Source organism: Dreissena polymorpha, chromosome 5 (assembly GCF_020536995.1).
Source record: "Dreissena polymorpha isolate Duluth1 chromosome 5, UMN_Dpol_1.0, whole genome shotgun sequence".
NCBI lineage: Eukaryota > Metazoa > Mollusca > Bivalvia > Myida > Dreissenidae > Dreissena > Dreissena polymorpha.
The window spans coordinates 20,294,024-20,319,304 of record NC_068359.1 but is presented as its reverse complement, the minus strand read 5'-3'; the positions used below and the strand labels follow the sequence as shown (position 1 = coordinate 20,319,304).

Below are 25,281 nucleotides of genomic sequence, written 5' to 3'. Positions count from 1 at the left end.
GCGATACAATTATTCGATAGCAACGTTAATAAACAGCCCCGTATTTAGCAAACGGATATAACTTACAAACCAATGGAAATTAACACATAACAAGGTAAAATCAATCCAGCCGTTTTGTGCGAATATTCGAATATTCGATTGAATGAATTTGCAAACATTCGAATACCGATATTGGTGTTCGATGCCATCCCTAGTATTAACTATTTAAATGTTATCTGTAGACTGTTAAAATTTTTAACAAAAACCCATTCAAGGATGTTCATGGTATTTGCTTCAGCAGTTATTATCAAGCATCACTTATGAATTATTCAACCTCAACATGGGTAAAAATGGCATGATAAAGGATGGCGTGATTAAAGATATATCAGGAAAAAGGGTGAGTGATTTATCTGAGACTAAACAACAACAAAAGTATTATACCTGCAGTTGCCTCTTGTTCAGAGCTGCCTGCACAGCAGAGAACGTGGCGTCTGCAAACGCAGGTGACCTGGCCCGGGGCGACTTGGACCGCACACGGTGGGTGGGAGAGCGTGCCCGCGGGAGTGGGGAAGTGGAGCGGGCACGGGACAGCGCTGTCTCACCCTCGCCGGTTCCATCGTCGTCTGCGGCATCATTGAGGACAGACTCCGCAATGCTTCTGAGAGCGTTGTGGAGGGACTCTGTCTCATCCCTGATGTGACGCGCCATGTCGGACTCCTAGAGGGATTTGTTAAAATTAGGACCCCATGACTGTAGCAATATCATTAATCTTCACTATAAAATGAATGGGAAATCATAGTCCAAACGTTACAAGAGTTTATATTGCTCGATAGCATTTCAATTTGAGGTAAGTTAGTTTAGTCACTTAAAAAAGGTTACACCAAAATGCATATTTGCACATGTTTATCTCCCCTGCCATGAGTTTGAGATGCCAAACAGTGAAACCGAACAGTTATCCAAGGGAGGTAAATTAATCAGTACTAAAAGGGAGGTAACACCTACCTGCATATTTGACATGGTTCTCTCCCTTGCCTTGAGGTCAACTTACTCAACTGACCAAGCATTACACAGATATCAACTAAGTAGAATCATCTAATGGAGGTAATTCAATTAAATATCAAGAAACAGTGAAACCCATTAAAGCTATTTTAACTATGAAAACTTATCGGCTATAAGAGGGAGGTAACAAATACATGCATATTGGATATGGTTCCCTCCCTCCCTCGAGATGCCCCGCAGCACGGCGTACATTTCAACTATGAACAATAACCAATAGTATGTATCCATGGGATTTCTATTTAATAAGTTATACAATGCAGGTAACACCTACCTGCATATTGGACATGGTTCTCTCCCCTGCCTTCAGCTCGAGATGCTCGACGGCGCGGCGCAGGTTCTGGATGGTCTTGTCCTTCTCCTCCAGCGTGATCTTCAGCCTCTCGTTGCTCATCGTCAGCTCGTTCACCCTGTGAACAGAAAATATCAGGTCCGTGGGATAATTTCTAGCTTGATTAAATTTTAGAATTTTCAACTCGAGCCACAAGCTTATGGAAACACTCTCGAGTCTGTTTCCCTCATAGTGCAATACTTTGGTGCATGAAGAGAGCTAACTCAATGAGATCATTATGGCAAGCGAAATGCACATTAATTCCTTAAACCACAGTTTAACAGTTAACTATTTAGTTAAGAGACTTTGAACCCGGGTTCAAAGTGCCGTTTGCACATTAAATCCTTAAACCCGAGTTCAAGAGTTTGAACTGCAGTTCAAAGTCTCTTAACTCTATAGTTAAGAGAGGACCAATGAAATCGCGGCATTTACCTTCTATATATATAGCTAATTGTGGTTTAAGCTCCGCTGATTGGTTGTCTCTGAATTATGTAGATAAGAGATTTGTATCTATTTTTAGACACACTTTGAACTGCGGTTCAAACTCTTGAACTCGGGTTTAAGAATTTAATGTGCAAACGGCACTTTGAACTCGGGTTCAAAGTCTCTTAACTCTATAGTTAACTGTTTAATAATAAATGTGCATTCCGCGCGTCTTAACCCCAGTTTAAGACTTTGAACCGCAGTTTAAGACTTTGAAAAATAGGTTAAGACTTTTAGGTGTTTGGTTGTCTCTGCACATTAATGATTAACCAATTTACGCCCGTCGTTTCGTCATGTGATTTGTTCCTGGCGCATTTCTATCAAGATGGCGGCGGATGAAGTTAGTGAATTATTACGTACGTATGAAACAGCATTCCAAGATATAGAAAGAAAACTTCAAAGTGGTTTTGCAGACAACGCAGACTTCGTCAAAAGTGTGAGGTTATTGCAGCAAATAAGGTTATATTTATATATTTTCTTTGTGATCCTTTTATGGAAAAAATCTGATAGTAATACCCCAAACCAAAATACAGTCGATTCGGATTGGTGTACAGTTTGTCAATCAGCTCTGGAAAATCAGCAGTTCCGATTAATTTGTATTTAATTTTCCATAATGCCCCAATAAAAACAAAATGATAAGTGTCTAAGGTATACATTAGGTAAAGGAATAAAGTAACAAAGTTTTAGTAAGAAAGATTTTGTATTATGCTTACAGGGGGATAAATGCAGCAAAAAGTTAACCAGAACTGATTGAATGAGTTATGTTTTGAAATGCGCATATGGAAATAGAAGGCTTTATTATTTTCAAATACAAAAATTGCTGATTGAAAACAAATGCCATGATAATGTTTTGAATTACTAATTCTGTAAGTTGAATGATTTTAAATAATTTTCCGAAAAGGTGAACTTTAATTGGCTATTTTTGACAAAAAACTGCTTATGCCGTCTGGCCTAACCTGTTATCATACAAAATAATTTTTACCCTTTATTTTTACATCATCTCACATTGACACTAAATCCCGAAAGAAATTATTGTGGACTGGACTTGTGAATTAACGTTTTTTGCCAGGTTATTCTAAACTGGTTGACTGTACAGTCAAGTTACCATTACCGGATCATTACCCATAGCGGATCACTTTGATGTTCAGGACCATGCGTATCGCGATAAATAGTTGACATTTTTAGATGATATTTTGCACACAGCATCATCAAGGTCGTTTTTTTTCAAACGCATTGATTGAGTCGTAATCGGAGCTATTCGTTGTCAAACATTCGGTATGTTTTGGCGATATGTATATACAACTTTGTTGACTTCCGTCTCGTTTCCAAATAGAGGTTTAACATTATACGCGGCCACATTCTAAAACTCTGTTGGAAAGTAAATAGTTTACGCATTAATTTAAAGGCCATTTAGTAGTCTTTCTCCCTGCAAAAGTCCGTTTCAGTTTTGATTCGTGTTTAAGATTTTGCAACACCTTAAATGAAATGAAGAATAAGGGCAATAACGGATCAAGCGTGATAATATGCGTATTGATGATATATTATATTAAAATATATGCACATCTTGTTGATTCTTTCAATAAATGATCTCACTCGTAATGTTTTATCTATGTTCCATGTTTAATACCGATGATTAGATATGATTAAAACAATTAACATTGTTTATAAGATGCCCATCTTTTCGATCTATTTAGGTTTTTCAACAGATAATTCACACAAGAACACCATGCGAAACGTGTATATACAAGATCACATATAGAAGACAATACACAAAATAATGAATATTATTTATAACTGGCAATGTAACTTGGTCATTGTAAACAACACAGTTCATGTTTCGACAATTCAAATAGCATATGTTAGATGCCCCTGGAGTGGTTTCGATTGCGTGATCCGTTATGGCTACAACTGATCCGTTAATGCATGAATTCTGCGGCGAAAAAAAGGTATCACAAATACATTTTGCATGCGATTAAAAATAAAAGTATGTGCTGAATCAGTAAGCAAAGTAATATTTAATCAAACTGGTGTAAAAGAAGTCTAAAAACGTTTATTGCTTTTCATCAGAACAACTTTATTACGCAAGGAAAGTGACATAAATGAACTGTACCACTCAATGCGACCAACGGTTCCTGGAGTACTTAGTAGAATTAAGTACGAGTTCAGCGACCATAGCATAACATTGCGATGTGCTGAAGAATGCATCAAGGAGTATCTGGAGATCTTCATAGAAGACCATATTAGTGACCTGGGTTTACCTAAACTCTTACAATACTGGACAGCTTAAACATTCTAGTGGTGCCAACGCTACATGTTTCCTTTACTTCTCAGGAAGGTGCGGGAAGGTGCCCCTTCGTAAACTCGTGCATTGCACAACTCAACCTGAGTAGAATGTTTGTTTTTTGTGAGAAATTTGTGCATGAGTTCAAGTGTTACTTGAACAGGAGGGAAGCACAAGAATTTGACAGTATTTGAGTGTGTCCAAGAGTATGATATAGCTGAGATCACTCAAATACTGTCAAATTCTTGCTTTAACCTATATTCTTATGGGCCCGCTTCATCAAACATCGTACGACAAATTGAGCATACGATACGAATTTCAAAGAAACATGATTTTAACAGACCGAAGCATATTTTTGCTTATTTCTAGTAAAATCCTTTATTTCATCATTTTCTTACCAATGGCTTATATCTTGCGGAGCTATTTATCAACAGCTTGTATATTTTTAGTTTTTTAATTTAAGTTATAAATTAAGATTGTCGTACGATCTTTGATGAAACGGTCCCATAAAATATAAGTTAAAGCAATAGTGAAAGAGAATGTGGGAAAATGTAGCTAGAAATGGTTTTGAACATGCATTATTGTGTCGTGTTGTGAGAAAACTGGGCATAATGCTTATGCGTAAAGTGACACTTTCCGCCTTATCTGGATTTTCGCTAAGAAGAGACATCATTTAAACGAAACATTCCATAAAAGCGGAAATTGTCGTCCCTGATTAGCCTGTGCGGACTGAACAGGCTAATCTGGGATGAAAATTTACGCACAAGCATTATGTCCAGTTTCCTCAGAACGCGAGACAATTATGTTTTTGATTCATTTTATAGTTTGTTTATTTAATTTACTACAAATTTGTATTACATTATGACTACATTGAGGTTGTTGTACATAGTATAATTATGTTACAATTATAGTATTTTCTGTTAACAAACAAATGCTTTTGTATCGAATACTATGAATTAATATTGTTTTCTACCAAATGTTTTCTTATAGGGATCACTTGTCCGTCGTCTGTCTCGTTAAAAAGTATTAATAGCATCAGTTTGAAACTTTATACATTAATAGACCTCATTGAGTGGGAGTGCGTCGATAAAGAACTCTTAGCATCCCGCTTTGTTAACTTATTTATAATTAATGCATAACCATTATTCTTGTATAAGTTAAGTTAAATTGTCATTTTTACCCATCATCGTCCCATGTCATTTTCAAGGTCAACCGGTGTTTTGTGAACACTCGCACCGCATAAAACCCATTGAAATAAGTTATATTACACTTCATTTTGGTTAATCGTCACCTTTACTTGATAGGACATTCGCATGGTGTGTCAAAACTTTCATTTTAGTATTTTTACTGTATATATTCAACAGTTAGATAATAAATGTACATTCCGCGCTTGTTAACCCCAGTTTAAGACTTTGAACCGCAGTTTACACTCTTGAACTCGGGTTTAAGGAATTAATGTGCAAACGGCACTTTGAACTCGGGTTCAAAATTTCTTAACTATATAATTAACTGTTAAATAATTAATGTGCATTCCGCGCCTCTTAACCGCAGTTTAAGACTTTGAACCACAGTTTAAAGTCTCTTAACCCTATAGTTAAGAGAGGACCAATGAAATCGCGGCATTACCTTCTATATATAGCTAATTGAGGTTTAAGCTCCGCTAATTGGTCGTCTCAGATAACTGATTTGTATCTATTTTTAGACACACTTTGAACTGCGTTTCAAACTCTTGAACTCGGGTTTAAGGATTTAATGTGCAAACGGCACTTTGAACCCGGGTTCAAAGTCTCTTAACTATATAGTTAACTGTTAAACCGTGGTTTAAGGTATTAATGTGCATTTTGCTTGCCATAGATCATTGCTATTTGAAACATAATTGAGCCTCACTTTGGGAATACAGGGCTGAATGCATGTCAGTTAAGTGTCGTTCTAGCTTAGCCTGTGCAGTTTAAGGAAGTCTCTTTTTAGCAAAAATACAGTTCATGCGGAAATTGTCGCCCCCTGAGTAGCCAGTGCCGAATTCTCAGGCTAAACTTGGACAACACTTTACACACACGCATTTAGCATGTTTTTACAGAGAAAGACTCAATTTTACTAAAGCTTATTTCAAATACAGCCCCATGCTTATTTAGACACTCTTGTTTTTGTTTTCTCAGTAATGAATGAAGACTTAAGAGTATGAAGTGAAGATTTTGAAAATTACAATTACAGACTTTGACATTTGTGTAATCAATGCGGTGCCCTATAAGAGATTACAATGCCATCTCTCTCATTACCCAGACACAAAAACAAGACTTGCTTTATTAACAAAGAAGACAGAAAATTATGAAACCATCTGCCTTTTAACCAACAGAAGGTGCTTCAATTTCAATGTAATACTTAAAATAGCAGTAATGTCTACCATATATTTTTTTATTGATGAGGTACAATTCAAAAGCATGTCTTTTATCTTAAGATGTGTTGACACATATTGTACACATTAATTCAAGATGCTGAGAAGAATCTAAATCTAGCTAAAACATTCCACAATACTGAAATGCTCAGGATGAAATTGTATATACAAATTATATATATATAATATATATATACTGCATTTACTCAAGCATACATGCAACCAAATATTTCAATAGATCAAATTATCTTACTATGCTGTAGAATGCTTTCGTTATTGTACATGTATCATGTAGCATGATTTTAGTCAAATTTATGGATTTTAATTTTCAAGGAGCATTGGCATAATAATGATTGTATTTTTTCTATTATGCCATGTCATCAATTAAATTGTTTATGTCACATGCATCTATATGCCAATATAATGTCACTTAGAACTATCACCAATCTGAAAACATGTCAACTATTATTTGTGTGCTAAACTTCTTCTGCATAATACATGAATACAATGTCCATTATATGCAAATCATATAAACCCTGAGCCAACCAAAAACCTACCTATCTGTGTTCTGCAAATCATTTATCCTGGTAAACAGGATAAAACAGATTAAATTTGACAATAACAAGAGCTGTTGCCATAGGATGACTTATGCCCCCTATAAACGCTTGATAGAAGAAATGAGCTTTTTACGAAACCTAAACGCAGATTTCGAAACCTAAACGCGGACCCTAAGTTCAAGGTCAAGGTCACAGGGGTCAAAATTTGTGTGTGCATGGAAAGGCCCTGTCCATATACAGATGCATACCAAATATGAAGCTTATATCTCAAGGGACATAGAAGTTTATGGGGGAAAAGGTGCCAGTTACAAGGGAAATAATTTTATAATGTGGTATTATTGAAACATTAACTTTAATAGTTTTATTTGGTGGTATTCTCACTGTCAAACTATTGTTTCCCTAATCCATGCAGTCCCTAAATCCCAGATTGATGGTTTGACTTTATGATGTTTGGAAAAAAGTGTATTAAAGGTGCAATAATCAATTCAGTGATTTTCTATTGAGACAACTCTAATTTAATACAGTTTTGTAAATAATAAACAACATTGTATCAATCAATCATTCGCATGCTTCCTAAACATATGATGACTTCACGCTAAATTCCCAAGGTACGAATCCTACAGCCAAATTGGTGAAAGAAAAGGACCTGTAATATGCCCCAAACCAGAAGCTTATTTTTTGAAGCACATTAAATTATTGCCAGGTCTTGAACAGAGGACAAGTATACTTCAAGGTCTATAATCACACAAGTAAATACATACATCTCTGCAAATGAATATTTGTACATCTGATACTCGATATTGACTTAACAAAAATGCACTAAGGCCCATAAGGCAAATGTATACAAAGCTGCATTTTAATGTTCATAGTGCTACTGAACTTTGATAAACATTTACTGCAGGCTATGATTATAAAATGGGTAAACACAAACGTCATACTGAAGCCTATGATAATAATACGGGTAAACACAAACTTCAACTCATTGGCACATTTAAAGTAATGGTCAGCTAATAATACAAGTTTGTTCTGTACTTAGCAAATATTACACTGGTCAATAAGGGTCAAATATTTCACTGGTCAATAAGGGTCAATGACCAATGATCAATGAGTGTTTTACAATGTAGGAAAACAAGGAACATTTCTAATGCAGTCTGTAGGAAGGAAAAACATAGAACGTGTGACCTGTTTATTGCATGTGTCTTATTGCCTCAGATGTCTACTGTGGTTCAATATTTAGTATGGCCTGTCCAAAGTTTTATAAATTCTACAAAAAAAATCCATTTTTAAGTTCTGGGACAGTATTCACCAAGCAATTCTTAGACTTAATTAAGTCTTAACTCTTTACCATTAAGATACATATATTCACACACATGACTTGTAGGCCATTAGAAAGTTATATATTTTATTTTAGACCTTTCTTACTACATGTAGAGTCAAGTTTTAAAGGCTTCATTTCCAACCCTTTTAGACACTGATGAGCAGCAAACAGCATAAAACCTGAACAAACTGCGAGTTACTTGCAGGCTGTTCTCGTTTCATGCTGGTTGCAAAAGCCGTTTTCACTTTGCTTCTTATGGGGAAAAGGGTTAAAATAAAGAATATTCTTTTATTGGAATATTCAAGAATTGCATTTATCTTGAGTCAAACTTGGCATGAACCATTCTATCTACATTATTCTTCATAAAGAACTTTAAGTAAATGTCATGATCCCTAATGAAAGCCTGTGTATATAAACACTGAACGCATTTGTCGTGTTTCTACGTCAATTCTTTATTCTTAACCCTTTCAGTGCGGGAACCGAATTTTGAAGGCCTCTGCAAACAGAACGTGGCGTCTCATCAGGATCCAAACTGTTTGCTATTCTGATAGTATTCTTTGAAAAAAATTGAAGAAAATGCTAATTTTAGAAATTAAGCAGACGACATTTTAGCAGAAGACAAATTTCCCAGCATGCAAAGGGTTAAGTCAAAGAATGGGTTGGTGAGTGGGCCCAGATTTTTGCCATCAAATCTTGATTACTGTAATTAAAATCATAATTCTTTAAAATACTGTAGTTCAATGTTGGTCTCTAGATTTTGCAGAAAATATTCTATTTATTTAATTGTGCTTGCTTAGTTAATTAACTTAACAATTAATTTTATATGAATTTATAACATAAGAATTTCATTACATGTATATGAGATATTGTAATAATATTTACATTTTAATTGAGGAAAAACACATTTTGTTTACCATTAGATTGACTCTATAAACCAGAAACCAATGAAATAGGTTTAAAATTATATATTAACAATTAGATATTGTCATTTTTATAACTCTTTTACTCAAGAACTTCCACCAACCTTTTTGACTCATTACTTGCCATCATTCCTATTTTGCTTTATTTTACTCAAATTTTAGACAAAAACACCTTTATTATTTTAGTTTCAACACAATGCTGACAAACATAGCTCATAAAACTTATTTTGCCTATATCCCACAGAAAGCACCATTAAGGTTAAGAACTCCAAATCCTGTGTGCTCAGTTATAACAGAACAGTCTACCTTGCAAACACCTTAACATAATAGGAACATCTATTGTTAAACAGATTAAAATTTCAATAATGAAAACCATAAAAAGAATTAAACTATAAAACAGATAAACCAATATCTCAAACAATGACTAAAATTAAGAGCATTTCAAAATGTTTTAGGGTTGAATTTGAATTCATGCACCGTTTAAGAGCAATTCCAGCACATTCATGAAACCTGATTATCACTATAATGTTTGTATTATACATTTGAGGATTACATTTTTTAATGTGATCTTATTATCTGACCTTTTGTTGACTTGACCCAATGACCATAGACATAAACTGCAGTTTGGCAGAAAGTGACAAAAAATAACCCCAGATGTCACGTATAGTAAAATGTAGCAACTTGATACAAACATGAAATGTTATCCATGGTTCTTGACAGTCTTGACCACAAGGGCATGGTTTTAAAACACTATAAAGTACCACCATAAAATACACCAAATACTACACTGCAATTTCAGGGAGTTATTTTGATATACAAGTCTAGCGATTTTTTTCCTTCTTTATAAAGTACCTGCAACGGGTACTTCCCCAATTGAGAAGACTACAAATTTCCCAATTGCCATCTGAAAAATTCCCAAAACGAAGGAAAATTTATACAATTTTATTCAAAAGGTGCCTTATCTGCATTTGAACGAATAAAATGGGCTCTGAAACTGAACATTCAAAGCCAAAATGCATATTAATGAATATTTTAGTTTGTGCAATTAATACCAAGAAATAAGGAAGACCCATAATTCTCAATCTGAAGATTTAACGACGAAAATTCTCCCAGCATCAGGGTTTTTTGTGCTAATTTTTACCAATTGGTAAGGTACTTTACCTAATTGGGCAAAAAAAATTGTTGAAGTCTATATACATAATTAGAATGGACGGTTTTGATTGAAACAAATTCTGGCAAGAATCATAACATCACATTACAATCAATATTTGAAAACCTCTGAACCTTGTGGTTTCAGTGGAACAGATATTTTAGTCTTATTGTGCCATATTAAGTCTTTACACCTTGTAACCCCAAGTTTTCATCGAAAAATATCATTAGAGGTGTAAAATCCATATTGGCCTTGAACACGACAGTTCAACCCTTAACCACTCAGATATAGGCACTATAACAAGTTTGTAGTCCCTTAGAAAATACAATAAAACATGCATGCCCCCCATATGGGCTGTCAGTTGAAGTGGAGGCCATTGTGTGAATGCGTTTTTTGTCACTGTGACCTTGACCTTTGACCTAGTGACCTGAAAATCAAAAGGGGTCATCTGCCAGTCATGATCAATGTACCTATGAAGTTTCATGATCCTAGGCCTAATTATTCTTGAGTTATCATCAGGAAACCATTTTACTGTTTCGAGTCACTGTGACCTTGACCTTTGACCAAGTGGCCTGAAAATTAAGACGGGTCATCTGTCAGTCATGATCAATTTACCTATGAAGTTTCATGCTCCTAGGCGTAAGCATTCTTGAGTTATCATCCAGAAACCATTTTACTATTTCGAGTCACTGTGACCTTATCCTTTGACCTAGTGGCCTGAAAATTAAGACGGGTCATCTGCCAGTCATGATCAATGTACCTATGACATTTCATGCTCCTAGGCGTAAGACATTCGTGAGCTATCATCCAGAAACCATTTTACTATTTCGAGTCACTGTGACCTTATCCTTTGACCTAGTGACCTGAAAATCAATAGGGGTCATCTGCCAGTCATTATCAATGTACCTATGAAGTTTCATGATCCTAGGTGTAAGCGTTTTTGAGTTATCATCCTGAAACCATTTACTGTTTCGAGTCACTGTGACCTTGACCTTTGACCTAGTGACCTGAAAATCAATAGGGGTCATCTGCCAGTCATGATCAACGTTCCTATGAGGTTTCATGAGCTAGGCCTAAGCATTCTTGAGTTATCATCCGGAAACCATTTTACTGTTTCGAGTCACTGTGACCTTGACCTATGACCTAGTGACCTAAAAATCAATAGGGGTCCTCTGCCAGTCATGATCAATGTACCAATGAAGTTTCATGATCCTAGGCGTAAGCATTCTTGAGTTATCATCCAGAAACTGTTTCGAGTCACTGTGACCTTGACCTTTGACCTAGTGACCTGAAAATCAATAGGGGTCATTTACCAGTCATGATCAATCTACCTATGAAGTTTCATGATCCTAGGCGTAAGCATTCTTGAGTTATCATTCGGAAATCATTTTACTATTTCGAGTCACTGTGACCTTGACCTTTAATTTAGTGACCTGACAATCAATAGGGGTCATTTGCCAGTCATGATCAATTTACCAATAAAGTTTCATGATCCTAGGCCTAAGCATTCTGGAGTTATCATCCAGAAACCATATTACTATTTAGAGTCACTGTGACCTTGACCTTTGACCTAGTGACCTGAAAATCAATAGGGAACATCTGCCAGACATGATCAATGTAGCTTTGAAGTTTCATGATCCAAGGCCTAAGCGTTCTTCAGTTATTCTCCGGAAACCATCTGGTGGACGGACCAACGACCGACATGTGCAAAACCATGGTTCAAAGAAAAATCTCAAACCTAAATTCAAGCACTTTTCAAGGACTTTTTAAGGCCAAATTTTCATTTTCAAGGCCGAGAACCGTATGTTAGTTTCCTTTAAAAAATGCATTTTCAAGCCAGATTAACACAGTATATATCATTTATTTGCTCTAACACATTAAACTAATTTCACAATAAATCATTTGTGTTATTTCTAATTATTACATACACATAAATGTTATCCATCCTTAACTCAATGAGTCTCACATATGTATTTACTTTTTAAAGTTATTACAAACAAACACACTGTCTCTTTATATGCTCACATCAAACAGACTAGTTCATTTCATTTAAACAGAAGTCAGTTACTATAACATTTTGTATTTCACAGGGCTGTTGTTGTTAATGTCTGTTTTAGATTGCACAGTTTTAACAACAGCACCTTCCTGTTTCACCAAAAAGCACAATGCAGGACCCCTGTTTGCTTCTCAATTTCATGTTTTCTTTGTGGGTTTCCCCTTTATCGTGGCTTTTCAAAGCGCTTTCACCCATTCCCCCCGACACCAATGGTCTTTATATAGACCCAACAATGTGCTTTTCAAATGTCATTTGTTTTCTGTTCCGAGGAACATTCATAAGTTTCGCGCAAAACATAACGATAAACGTCATTGTGACAACATCTTTATGACCAGAAAATAGCGCCATGAATATTCATGTTTAAAGAATGTTGACGTATCGTATAAGTTGTAATTATTTAAGCATTTTTCTGCATATCATCGGTGTTTATGACCAGAAAGTAGCGCCAGGAATATTCAGTTAACCACTCTGGTTGGAAACGACACTTCCCCGTCGCTGAATTTTTACTCGCGAAAATTGATCACAATGGCGAACCTCTGACGTAGTACACATAATCTGTGCGTGTACACTTAATGTTTCGTACCCAATAGTGTACGAAACTTATATTTTGGTACACATTTTTTGCGCGAAGGAATTTATGATAAATTTTCGTAATATTTTCCTTAAGAACGATTTAAGTTTATGGCAATGATAAAAGTAATTTTGAACAAAATAAAAATTTTCAAGGCTTTTTTACGTGAAATAAGTACTTTTCTAGCACTTTTTCAGGGCCAACCTTTGTTCAAGGGCTTTTCAAGCCTAGGACTCGTTTTCAAGCACTTTTCAAGCCCTGTGCGAACCCTGAAAACAATATACCCCCTCTTCTTCGAAGGGGGGCATAAAAATTTAGACCTTTCTTTCTGGAGTACAGTTTTAAAGGTTTTATTTCTTACCATTAGATATTGATGAGCAGCAAACAGCAAAAAACCTGAACAGACAACGAGTAACTCGCAGGCTATTCTGGTTTTATCCCGATTGCATAGAATCATTTTCACATTGCTTCTGAGATGGGACTAAATATTTATTTATTTTGCTCATATTACTTACTTGGCATTCAGTTCGGCGCTGTGTGCGTCGTACCGCGCCTGCAACTCGGCTGACTCTCGCCTAGCCTCACGCACCTGACTCTCGAGGGAGTGACGCTCACCGCGCTCTCGGTCCATAGATAGCTGGAAACATGGAAAAGTAAGAGTATTAACAGTGTGTAGATCTGAATTACACAGGCAAGTAAAAGTACTAATAGTGTGGACTTGGGCTGGTATTCACAAAGCTCCTTAGGGATATCTTAACTTGAGTTGTACTCAAGTGGAAATTTCTGATCAAATTTTCTACAAGAAATTCAATGATTGTGATAACATACGTTTGAAATAGTATTCAACATAGAAGCATGTTCAGTATGTACAGGCTCAACCAGGTTTTGCCTTCATAGGCTCATGCCTATGCTTCAATAAGAAAATAAAACAATCAAAGGCCACAGTGGCTTGTTGGATATGTTGTCAGACTAGAGACCTGAACATGTAGGCTTCTTGGACATGTTGTCAGTATAGAGACCTGAACAGGTAGGCTTCTTGAACATGTTGTCAGCATAGAGACCTGAACATGTAGGCTTCTTGGACATGTTGTCAGCATAGAGACCTGAACCTGTAGGCTTATTGGACATGTTGTCAGCCTAGAGACCTGAACCTGTAGGCTTATTGGACATGTTGTCAGCCTTGAGACCTGAACCTGTAGGCTTATTGGACATGTTGTCAGCCTAGAAACCTGAACCTGTAGGCTTATTGGACATGTTGTCAGCATAGAGACCTGAACCTGTAGGCTTATTGGACATGTTGTAAGCATAGAGACCTGCACCTGTAGGCTTATTGGACATGTTGTCAGCCTAAACACCTGAACCTATAGGCTTATTGGACATGTTGTCAGTATAGAGACCTGAACCTATAGGCTTATTGGACATGTTGTCAGCATAGAGACCTGAACCTGTAGGCTTATTGGACATGTTGTCAGCCTAGAGACCTGAACCTGTAGGCTTATTGGACATGTTGTCAGCATAGAGACCTGAACCTGTAGGCTTATTGGACATGTTGTCAGCATAGAGACCTGCACCTGTAGGCTTATTGGACATGTTGTCAGCCTAAACACCTGAACCTATAGGCTTATTGGACATGTTGTCAGCCTAAACACCTGAACCTATAGGCTTATTGGACATGTTGTCGGCATAGAGACCTGAACCTGTAGGCTTATTGGACATGTTGTCAGCATAGAGACCTGCACCTGTAGGCTTATTGGACATGTTGTCAGCCTAAACACCTGAACCTATAGGCTTATTGGACATATTGTCAGCATAGAGACCTGAACCTGTAGGCTTATTGGACATGTTGTCAGTATAGAGACTTGAACCTATAGGCTTATTGGACATGTTGTCAGCCTAGAGACCTGAACCTATAGGCTTATTGGACATGTTGTCAGCCTAGAGACCTGAACCTGTAGGCTTATTGGACATGTTGTCAGCCTAGAGACCTGAACCTGTAGGCTTATTGGACATGTTGTCAGCCTAGAGACCTGAACCTGTAGGCTTATTGGACATGTTGTCAGCATAGAGACCTGAACCTGTAGGCTTATTGGACATGTTGTCAGCCTAGAGACCTGAACCTATAGGCTTATTGGACATGTTGTCGGCCTAGAGACCTGAACATATAGGCTTATTGGACATGTTGTCAGTATAGAGACCTGAACCTATAGGCTTATTGGACATGTTGTCAGCCTAGAGACCCAAACATGTAGGCTTATTGGACATGTTGTCAGTCTAGAGACCTGAACATGTAGGCTTATCGGACATGTTGTCAGCCTAGAGACCTGAACCTGTAGGCTTATTGAACATGTTGTCAGTATAGAGACCTGAACCTATAGGCTTATTGGACATGTTGTAAGCCTAGAGACCTGAACCTGTAGGTTTATTGGACATGTTGTCAGTATGAAACCTGAACCTATAGGCTTATTGGACATGTTGTCTGCCTAGAGACCTGAACCTGTATTGACCAACACATTCAAAATAATAAATCAGTCTGCAATATTCATCAAGCACAGGCTTCATCGTCAGTGAAAAACGTCATATAACTGTACAATTAATACATTATGTTCGTTGAACAGAGGCAAACAAGCATATCTTTTTAAAACAGCAAAAAATAATAATTACATAAATATTATATTATTTATTTAACCTTATTTATTCCAACAGTCATTGTTTATGTTCCTTTAATTATAAACAAATTTTAATTACACCAACAATAAAAGATGCAATAATGATGCTTACCTAGCTGATAGAATTACAAATCCTGACAGAATTTGATTTAAGTCAAGTAATTTATTGAAAGGCCTGATAAAAACAGTGTATGCAATGTCTGCAATAAAAAAGGAACGATATTGTCCAATTTGCATGCATAGGGATTAACTTTACAATCCTTTTCAGGGACTAATATAAATATAACAAGTATCAGGAATTATTAAAAGATAAAATTGTTTTATAACACAATAAAACTGCAGTAAAAGAAACACAGTAATTCGTTTTTATCTGATGTTATTGAACGTAACATAGAAAAGTGTACCTATTACAGGCATCTTGCTGACTCATTAAAATGTTCAGAATTAACATGTCAGCCAAGAATGGGGGTCTAGAATGAACAATAAAAGTCCTGATTTCCACCCATTGTCACGAATCTTTTCATGTCAAACAGCGAATGAAAACTTGTGCAATTTTTCAAGATAAGCTCTTGTACTTGCTTTTATAAAAAGCACTTTGATTAGTACATACCACTTACTCTATTTGGCAATAATCAATATCACTGATTTGAAATTTTGTTGTACGAATTTATTACAATTTAAATCCTGGTAATAAAGCTGCCAATCAATAGGTCTATAGCAAACAAAATCAGTTATTGATTTTCTTATAAACGGTCTTTGTTGTACACAAAAAGTTGATATTTGTTCAAATGTCCAAAATACAAGGAAAATTTCAGAACGAGTAAACATTATTATGGGAAAGAAATGAAAATACATGAGGGAAATATAAACCTTGGTTCAGAAAAGTTTATTTCATTACAATCTATCCAACTGTCAAACATAACACACAATGAATCATTCATAACAAGATATACCAAATTCAATACATTTAAAAAGAGGATTTAAACAATCTTTAATATTCCAATATTAGACATTTGAAATTTTTGGGCTTTAACAATACTTAAAAATTCTATTTTTTGATGACGCAAAATCATAATTTGAGCCGTGTTCTGTGAAAAGGGGGGCATGTGCCTAAAGTGTCGTCCCAAATAAGCCTGTGCAGTTCGCACAGGCAAATCTGGGACAACACTTTCCACCTAAATTGAATTTTTGCTAAGAAGAGACTTTCTTGAAACAAAAAAAATATCATAAAAGCGGAAAGTGTCATCCATGAATACCCTGTGCAGATTGCACCGGCTAATCTGGGATGACACTTTACGCACAATCATTATAAACCCCCTTTTCACAGAGCAAGGCCCATATGCAAGTTTGTCTGGGCATGTCAGGTCAGTAGGTAAATGTTTAACCTTTTCATTCCACACACCGGTTTTCATGTTTATCTGGTGACAAAGACCCCAAGATAATCCTATATACTTTGCATTCAGGTGCAAATAATCGGGAAATATCCATGTACAATAAGCAGGTATCAGTGCTTAACAGGTGTATGTAATTGCATTTTAATTACGTACTTAGACCACCTTAGCGTTATTTTGTAAATATTAAATATTAGTCTTTGATCTTCAAACAACCTTAATGTGACGTATAGAATTAATTACAACTAACATTAAACAAATGCTTTTTATTCATATTTGCCAAGCAGTAATTTGAATATCATATTGTTTATTATTGCCATGCTGAATTTTTTAAAAGTAAGCCCAAATATTGGTGTCGTACATAATTTGAATTAACATTAAAATAAAACTGCCTTTTGACAAAATTAAATAAATATATTTTCAATAGTTTTTAATATGCTAAGTGTCTGGCAGAATTAAGAACAATTTAAAACACCATGCAAGGGTTATGATTACTCCTCATTTGCTTAGATGTCTAAACTTGAAAAAATAGAGGTTCATTGTAAGAAAGCCTTTATTCAGAATGTTAGAGGACTTTACCAACTATATCCAATCTTTTTTGTTTTTCGTTGTTGTTTTTTCCACAGAATATCTCAAATGCCTACATACTGACCTCAAGCAAATGCATGACAATTTTCTCAGCTATGACCAAGATTACAGTTCAAACAATTTAGAACTCTGTCGACTGAAGATAAACTTTAAATGTTAACATAATTGTTTTTTGTAATATTAATTTTAATAAATACTGTTATCCTGACTGCTTGCTGATTTATTGAAGTTCTACTCGATGGCGTAAAATGTCTACATACTGACCTATGTCAAATAAGTGAAATTTCCTACACTCTGGCCTTCCTGGCACTGAATGTCTACCTCATGACCTCAGTCAACTGAACTTTAATTTAAACTAGTTTGACTCAGTTTGCTTTAAAATGGACTTATCCTTTGTGTTAACCATTCGCATGGTGGGAAATTTAGCATTTTTTTCTTTTTTTTTCAAAGAATACTTTAAGAATTGCAAACACGTTTTGTGGCATCTCATCTGGATCCAAACTGTTTGCAAAGGCCTTCAAAATTCGGTTCCAAAGAGTTAACAAATCACTCTAATAAGAAGCAACGGAAATATACATGAGTGAAGCATCAAGTAAACTATTTTCTCCATACTGAATGTCTTCTCATTCAACCTTACAACATTTTCTACACTCTGACCTACCTGGGTATGTGTCTCGTTGTTACGCATGTTGGCATTCAGGTTGAGACAGGCCGTGTGCATGCTACGTGCAGCCTTGGTGACGTCCGAGCGCACGTGACCCAAATCACGCTCGGTCGCGGTCTTGAGCTCACTGAAGTTTCGACGGAAGGCTACGATGGCACGCCATAGCGACAACAGGCGGCCATGTTCTGCACTGAAGTAGTCGTTGAAACTCTGGAAAATGACATCAATTTTTTTTTAATTATTAGAACTAATAAAGTAAGATTTTTTAAAGGTTATAACAAAAATCAATTTAAAACTAAAAAATGTCTGTGTTATTATATTACAATATTACATTGAACAGGTCTGCGATAAGAATTTTGAAAGGATCCAAACTGTTTGCAAAGGCCTTCAAAATTCGGTCCCAGCACTGTAAGAGTTAAGTGGGCAAGGGTTCAAATATCAGGCCCACCCACCTGCTCTTCCTCACGCCATTCGTTCTCCTTGATCTCCAGGTCCTCGCGTGCCTTCTGCCAATCAGCTGTCAGCTTGTGAATGTCGCTTGTCAGCGATTGGTTGGCTGCCGTGGCCTGGTCCAACTGCTCCCGCAGCATGGAATTGACGTGAGCCAGACTGGCAGACCTGTGGTGGGGAATGTTAGATTTATAAACCACACTATGTTGTATAATAAACTTGTCATTCTATCGGATGATATAAGTATTGCCAAAACTAAGCAAATGTATAAAAATCATTTACATTCTTTTGCATGAAAATTTGTGTTTTTTTCAAAAATGGTTTCTTCATGGACACATACTATTGTGGATTTCAGATTTGGTAAATAAATTAGGATTTGGTTAGGTGATTTTTGATGTGTTTGTGTTAAATTCATGGATCGGGCAACCTACAAAAGCGAAAAAAATTAATGTCTTACAAATAATAATAATTTTCCAGTAGGTATAAGTCAGCAAAATAGTCAACAAGTCAACGAGATTGAAGAACTTTTGAATTTCAGAATATTATATGAAAATGACAACCATGCTCTTAATTTAGTTAAAAAATTCACCTTATACATAGTAAGTAACAGTCATACATGCAAATTGCACATATTCAAAATAGCTGAACACAGAGATATGCAATTAAATTAGGAATATGCAAATGAGGGATAATTATGCAAATGACCTCTGTTGCTCCTCCTCCAGCCTGATAAGGATCTGCTCGAGGTCCATGTTGTGCTCAGACTCGGCCATCTTCAATCGAGCCTCTGTGCTGCCCACACGATCTGACGTGTTCTGTAACTTACAAAAACAGGGGAGGTAATTCAGGGACCAGGGGAGGTAATTAAATCTTAAGTGATATAATAGCAAGGCAATAATTGAAAAAATAAGTGTTAATGTGAAATTTTCCTCCATTGATTGAGGTATAATATATGAATTGTATTAACTCTAAGCAATTTGTACAGATTGTCCACTTGGAGTTTTTTTTTATCAAAGAATTACTCCTACAGATTTTTTTTCATTGAATAGAAGAAACTTTTTCAGTAAAATAACCCTAAATAATTGAACACAGATTATTTTCAGCCACATGGTACTTGCTTTAAAATTTGCTAGTTCAGATGGCAACTGTGATAATGAGTAATTTTAAAACAATGACCTGTTCTATTAGAAATATTCATTTGACCAATACAAACTATAAAATATGTCTTTATATAATGTGTCCCTATCTAGCTAGATAAATATTTAGAATATTTTTTAGAAAAACCTTGGCTTCATAAACCATGGCAAAGCTTTAATTATGTCAACATTGTCTAAGGTAATAACACAATATGACAAAAAATCATTTTCCAAAAAGAAACAAATCAGCAAAATACGTCAAAGCAACTTGACAATCATTTTACAAACTAAGCAAGTTTAATCTTTTTGGCTATGCAACAAGACTCTAACATTTGCCAAAAATCTGTTTTAACCTTGCCTAAAGTTGTAAAACACAATCATAAAGTTGTCAAATGCACTGCCAATATCAGTTGCATATATCATACGTTGTAAATTATTGTTAACTAATGGTATTGCAAATATCTCTTATGTGATTTTTTGCAAGAAAAAAATGTGACAGAACATTTTTTGAGTAAGTAAGGAAATCTCCATGGCAGACTTCAGTACAGACGTTGATGCTGCTTTTTTTGTCTTCTCTGCCTTTTTTTGTTAATCGTATTACCTAATCAGGTGTCATGTATGTAGTAAAATTGATAATTATAAACAAATATTTACAATTTTTTTCAAATGTACTTGTCTTCAATTTATAATTCTTAATAGAAGTTCTATAATCATTAACTTACTTAGTAAGAAAGAATTGTTAAAATTGTACAACTTGAAAGATGACTACTTAGTTTCTTAGTGATTTTTTTATCTTGAATTGTAATGTTTAAACATAAAAAGTCATAACTGTGGAAACCATCAGCTGATCTCATAACATATTTAAAGCACATTTTGTAATAGTCATCAAATAAAAACGAACAAAAATAGTTGTTATTCAAACTTACATCACCTCCATCAAATCTGTACCGATCATCATGCCAATTATCCATTGTGAAATTCAGAGACACTCTAGATAATAATTTCAAATATTTCCAAAAATGGTCTGAGTCACGGTAAGGTAAAATAAAACAGTATGTCCTTCACAGTTATTGGGGCTTTTCTTAAACAGTTGATTATACATATACCATATACAATATTATTTTCTTGATAACTGTCACTGGCTAGAAGTTACATAGTCAATGCAATCAAGTAATTCTTATTATCACAAATCAATTAATTAACACTCATTTAATAATGTTCGAGTAAGGTCAAAATGTGACGCAGGAGTTATGCATGGAAATAACTTGCCACATAATAAGGTACAAAACCTCCCTTACAGTTGATTGCATAGTGCCAATATTGTTATTAGCACGTATGAATTATTCCCTTCAGACAAATGCAATATTTGTGAATTAATTATTAGGGTAATATGACAAGTTTAAGGTAATTATTTGTCATAAAAATGTATTGTATAGTATTCAATAGTTAACAAGTAAATGCCTACACAACTGTATTAGTCATGTATTAAATCATTTATTATGATTTGAATAGGTTCAAACAGCTGATACTGGTATCAAATATTAGATAAAAGACACCAATATAATAATATTTAATGAGACAGCTCGAGTGTCAATTATTATTTCCGATCTGGGCTAATTCTAGAAAACTAAACATATACTTGCCATTTTCAAAAACTAAATATGAGACAGTCACTGCCTATCTTTTAAAAGACTTTAAATTTAAATTAAATATTCCTTATTAGTTTATATACTTTATTATCCTTGCAAATTATAAAATACAAGTACTCAAATAACCTTTTTAATTACAAGTAGTCCTTTTCCAAATCTTCCACTTTACTATCATACAAATGCAGGCATGCACAGTGTGTTGTGACTCCAACCACATTGATACAGTTTAAGAGTATTCAAATGTAATACAATTCAAGCCAATCAAAGTGAAATTGATTATTGATCTATATATAATACCAATACACATATTTGTTTAAAAGTGGCAGCCTTATCATAATATTGCGCTACAGACTTGTCAAATCTAGAGAAAGAACAATATAATAGAGGTTTATTGCACAATTATTTTTCGCAACCATTTTGTCATTCAGCAGAAATAAGCTGTGAACAATACCATATCACTGTGAAACGCATGCTGCAAGCTGCAGTTTTAAAGTTTACAATTAATGTTGCATGGTTGCTAAGTTATTTTCCTCTTGCATTTGATTAATTCATGTAATTTTGGGTTATGTGTACTGTTTAGCATTGCACTCGTTTTTTAGTGAAAAATTCTGATATACATTAAAGTTTAATAATTTCTGTCAATTCTGTTATAGTTTTAATTTCTGCAAGTGTGGCAATGAATTACAAACTTATTTTGCCTACAATTATAAATATGAACTTTGAAACTTATATCAGATACCAGGGTTTCACACCCAGTCTTAGCATTACATGATATGATCAAGATGTTTTGAGAACCCAACAGTGTTTCATCAACAGAAATTACCCTTAGAAAATTGTAGACATGTTTGTCTTAATTTAAATGCCAAAATTAATAAGTAAACTAGTGTATGTTGCAGCACAATCAAGACATGTCACTTTCACCTAGCTATGCACATATTTCAGTTTATATCCAATACATTTTATAATATTTACACAATTTTCTACGAAGACAAGCACTTCTAAGTCTGGTTTGTAGATTTGATTAAATACAACATTTAAATTCCTTTTAAATCAAACACAATGATCTGTAATCAGCAAACACAATCAATTGACAAACACACACTACTTAGAACAACGATCACATTACGTCCAATCCAATCAGAACAGATCTTAACCAATCCTTATCGATACACATTATATATTTGCTAATGCAGCCTTTTACAGCCGAGTTCCAAATTGAAATGCAAATTTTTAAATGGCAAATCTAGGGTTCCAAATATATGTAGTTACAATAATTGGGTGTCAATTTACCAAAGCATTTGCACTTTCGTTTTCTTTTATTACTTGAGTTCCCCGAAGTATGTAAAGCTGAACAATATAAATGCAGATAATAGAAAGATTCAAGAATAGAATTTTAATTGCATATTTTATTAAATTGGCATTTATTTTGAAAAGGCATAAACAAATTGACAGTTTGATTTATTCAGAACTTTGCTATCGCAATGTTATTCTTATTCTGAGACATCAATTAAATAGTTTGATTCAAACTTTTTAACAGAACAAGTTTCTCGTCAAAATGATTTTTTAATTAATGCTTTATCTTGATCAACATTAATTTTATACTTAATCTAATAATTTTGCAATTAGTAATTTCATATTAGTTTGATTTAAACGTAATTTTTGTAACACAAACATTTCTTTCAAGACCAGTTAAATGTTATTTTCCTTAAAATTAGTTGAACTTGTGCAACTATCAACTTAAATGGTCTTCACTATTGTTGAGGCAATTAACCCTTTTTCTATCAGAAGCCAAGTGAAAATGGCGAGTAACTTGCAGGTTGTTCAGTTGTTATGCTATTAAGTATCTAAGGCTTGACATTCAAGCCTATAATTAAAACTTGAATCTAGAAAGAAACGTCTTTAATTTTCTTTAATTTCCTAAAGGACTACAAATGTGTCAAAATGCGTATTCAAGCAGTAAAGGGTTAAAAACAAAACACTTATTTGGAAATTAACCAAGAGTGTAAGAAAATTGTAAACTTGCAAAATCTACTCACCCCTGGATTATATCCTCTCCGAGACATTTTATTCCATTAGAATAGAACGGTATCCAGGATTGAAAGGTTCTCAACCCAAACTGTGCAGGTATTAATTCCTAACCAGGCACTACCACCGTCATAAACGAGTGAAAAGTTCAATCAATTACTCTTATAACGCCTTAGTAATAAGTATGAAAATTTAAGCACAGGACTCAACAATAGATTATAGTTCTTATCGGCAACGTTCAAGTATTGAATTTACAAATTTGTTCGGTGTAAATCCTTATTCATAAATGACTGAATGTACACAAGAGCTAATCTAGCACAAATGAACGATCGAACTGACTGGTTCAAATTTTTATCTATCAATAATCCACAGTACTAAATTGCAATGCTTTAAAACAGAAGTCTGTTAATGACATTCAGGTCACAATATTGAACGACCAACAGACACCTCTTATGTTTTATGAAATAATTTAAACCAGTTTAAAAATCTTATCAGAGCGCTACCATTAAAAACAATAAAACCACGATTTGTGTTATGTCATCACTAAATCCACTGCCATTCATGCAAAATGCATATCTAACCAGACTTGCACAATTTCTTTTCTTGATCCATAAAAAAGGTTTGTAAATGGCTGTTTTTAAATCAGGATTCTAAAATTATCTTGTTGCTGCAAGTTCAAACATATTTGTATATACGTAGTCTATTGATGATTGGCATATTGGTTTTGTTTTGTTTTTGTTTTATAAATCCAAATGAGTTTCAGATCATTTTTGTAAAATTTTCACTAAGCAAGCAATTATTGAAAGATTATTAAGTAAGATTTATTTATTGCATATTTTTTAGGAAAGAATATTTTTTTACATTGCATGTTAAAGTATGAAGTTAAAGTTAATTTTGTTGCTAGGGTAGTTTGTTAAATGTTCATGTAATGTGTGTTTATTTGTACTTTTTGCTGAGATCAACAATATCAAACTATTTTACACTAAAGAATGTATATTTCATATTACAGAATGTAAAGTTGTATTTCTGGTTGTTGTAAATTTATTACTGCTGATAACTGTATGTATTATTTCTCTAACAGTACATGAGCATGAATAAACTGTATATAACATGCATGTATGTAATATGTTATGGTAAAAATAAAAATTTGCAAATAAAAAAATATGAATAAAAAAAACAAAAAAATTGTTTGTTGCTTTCTTTGATTTGTTTTTCTTAATTGTCATAGCAGGATACCATGTGGCTTATACACCTGGGTATGTAGAGATCTACCTATTTAACTTCTTAATATGAACATCATAAAATGGAGCCATTATTTGTATGCAATTAACATAGAAAGTATACATATAATAATCTGTGTTCAATCTGCAAAAACAAACACTTTTAATATAAAAATTAAATAACAAAACTATATTTTTTATAATATATTACATATAACATAGAACATAATTACTTACTTCATCATGAGCATACACATTACAAATTATGAGGTAACTAGTTATTTACAAAAAGACGAATTAAAAAAGCACTTGTTTTTAAAAATTGCAACACAAAATAAAATTTTGCAACTCGAGATCCAGAATTCACCAACCAATTCTTAGACTTTGAACTTAAAATC

General features: G+C 34.4%; 1 protein-coding gene across 8 annotated transcripts in view; it reads right to left on the bottom strand.

Annotated features, from left to right (window-relative positions):
- LOC127831651 (rootletin-like) overlaps positions 1-25,281 on the bottom strand; it is a 169,092-nt gene that overhangs the window by 48,955 nt on the left and 94,856 nt on the right. For 5 of the 8 annotated variants that reach the window (XM_052356662.1, XM_052356665.1, XM_052356666.1 and 2 more), the window contains 6 exons: positions 19,559-19,674; positions 18,856-19,021; positions 18,401-18,613; positions 13,610-13,731; positions 1,310-1,445; positions 421-696 (listed from right to left, as the gene is read on the bottom strand). In XM_052356662.1, the coding sequence (XP_052212622.1) occupies positions 421-696; positions 1,310-1,445; positions 13,610-13,731; positions 18,401-18,613; positions 18,856-19,021; positions 19,559-19,674 (1,029 nt within the window). The remainder of the gene's footprint in view (positions 1-420; positions 697-1,309; positions 1,446-13,609; positions 13,732-18,400; positions 18,614-18,855; positions 19,022-19,558; positions 19,675-25,281) is intronic. The other 3 variants (XM_052356663.1, XM_052356667.1, XM_052356664.1) reach the window with 1 other exon arrangement.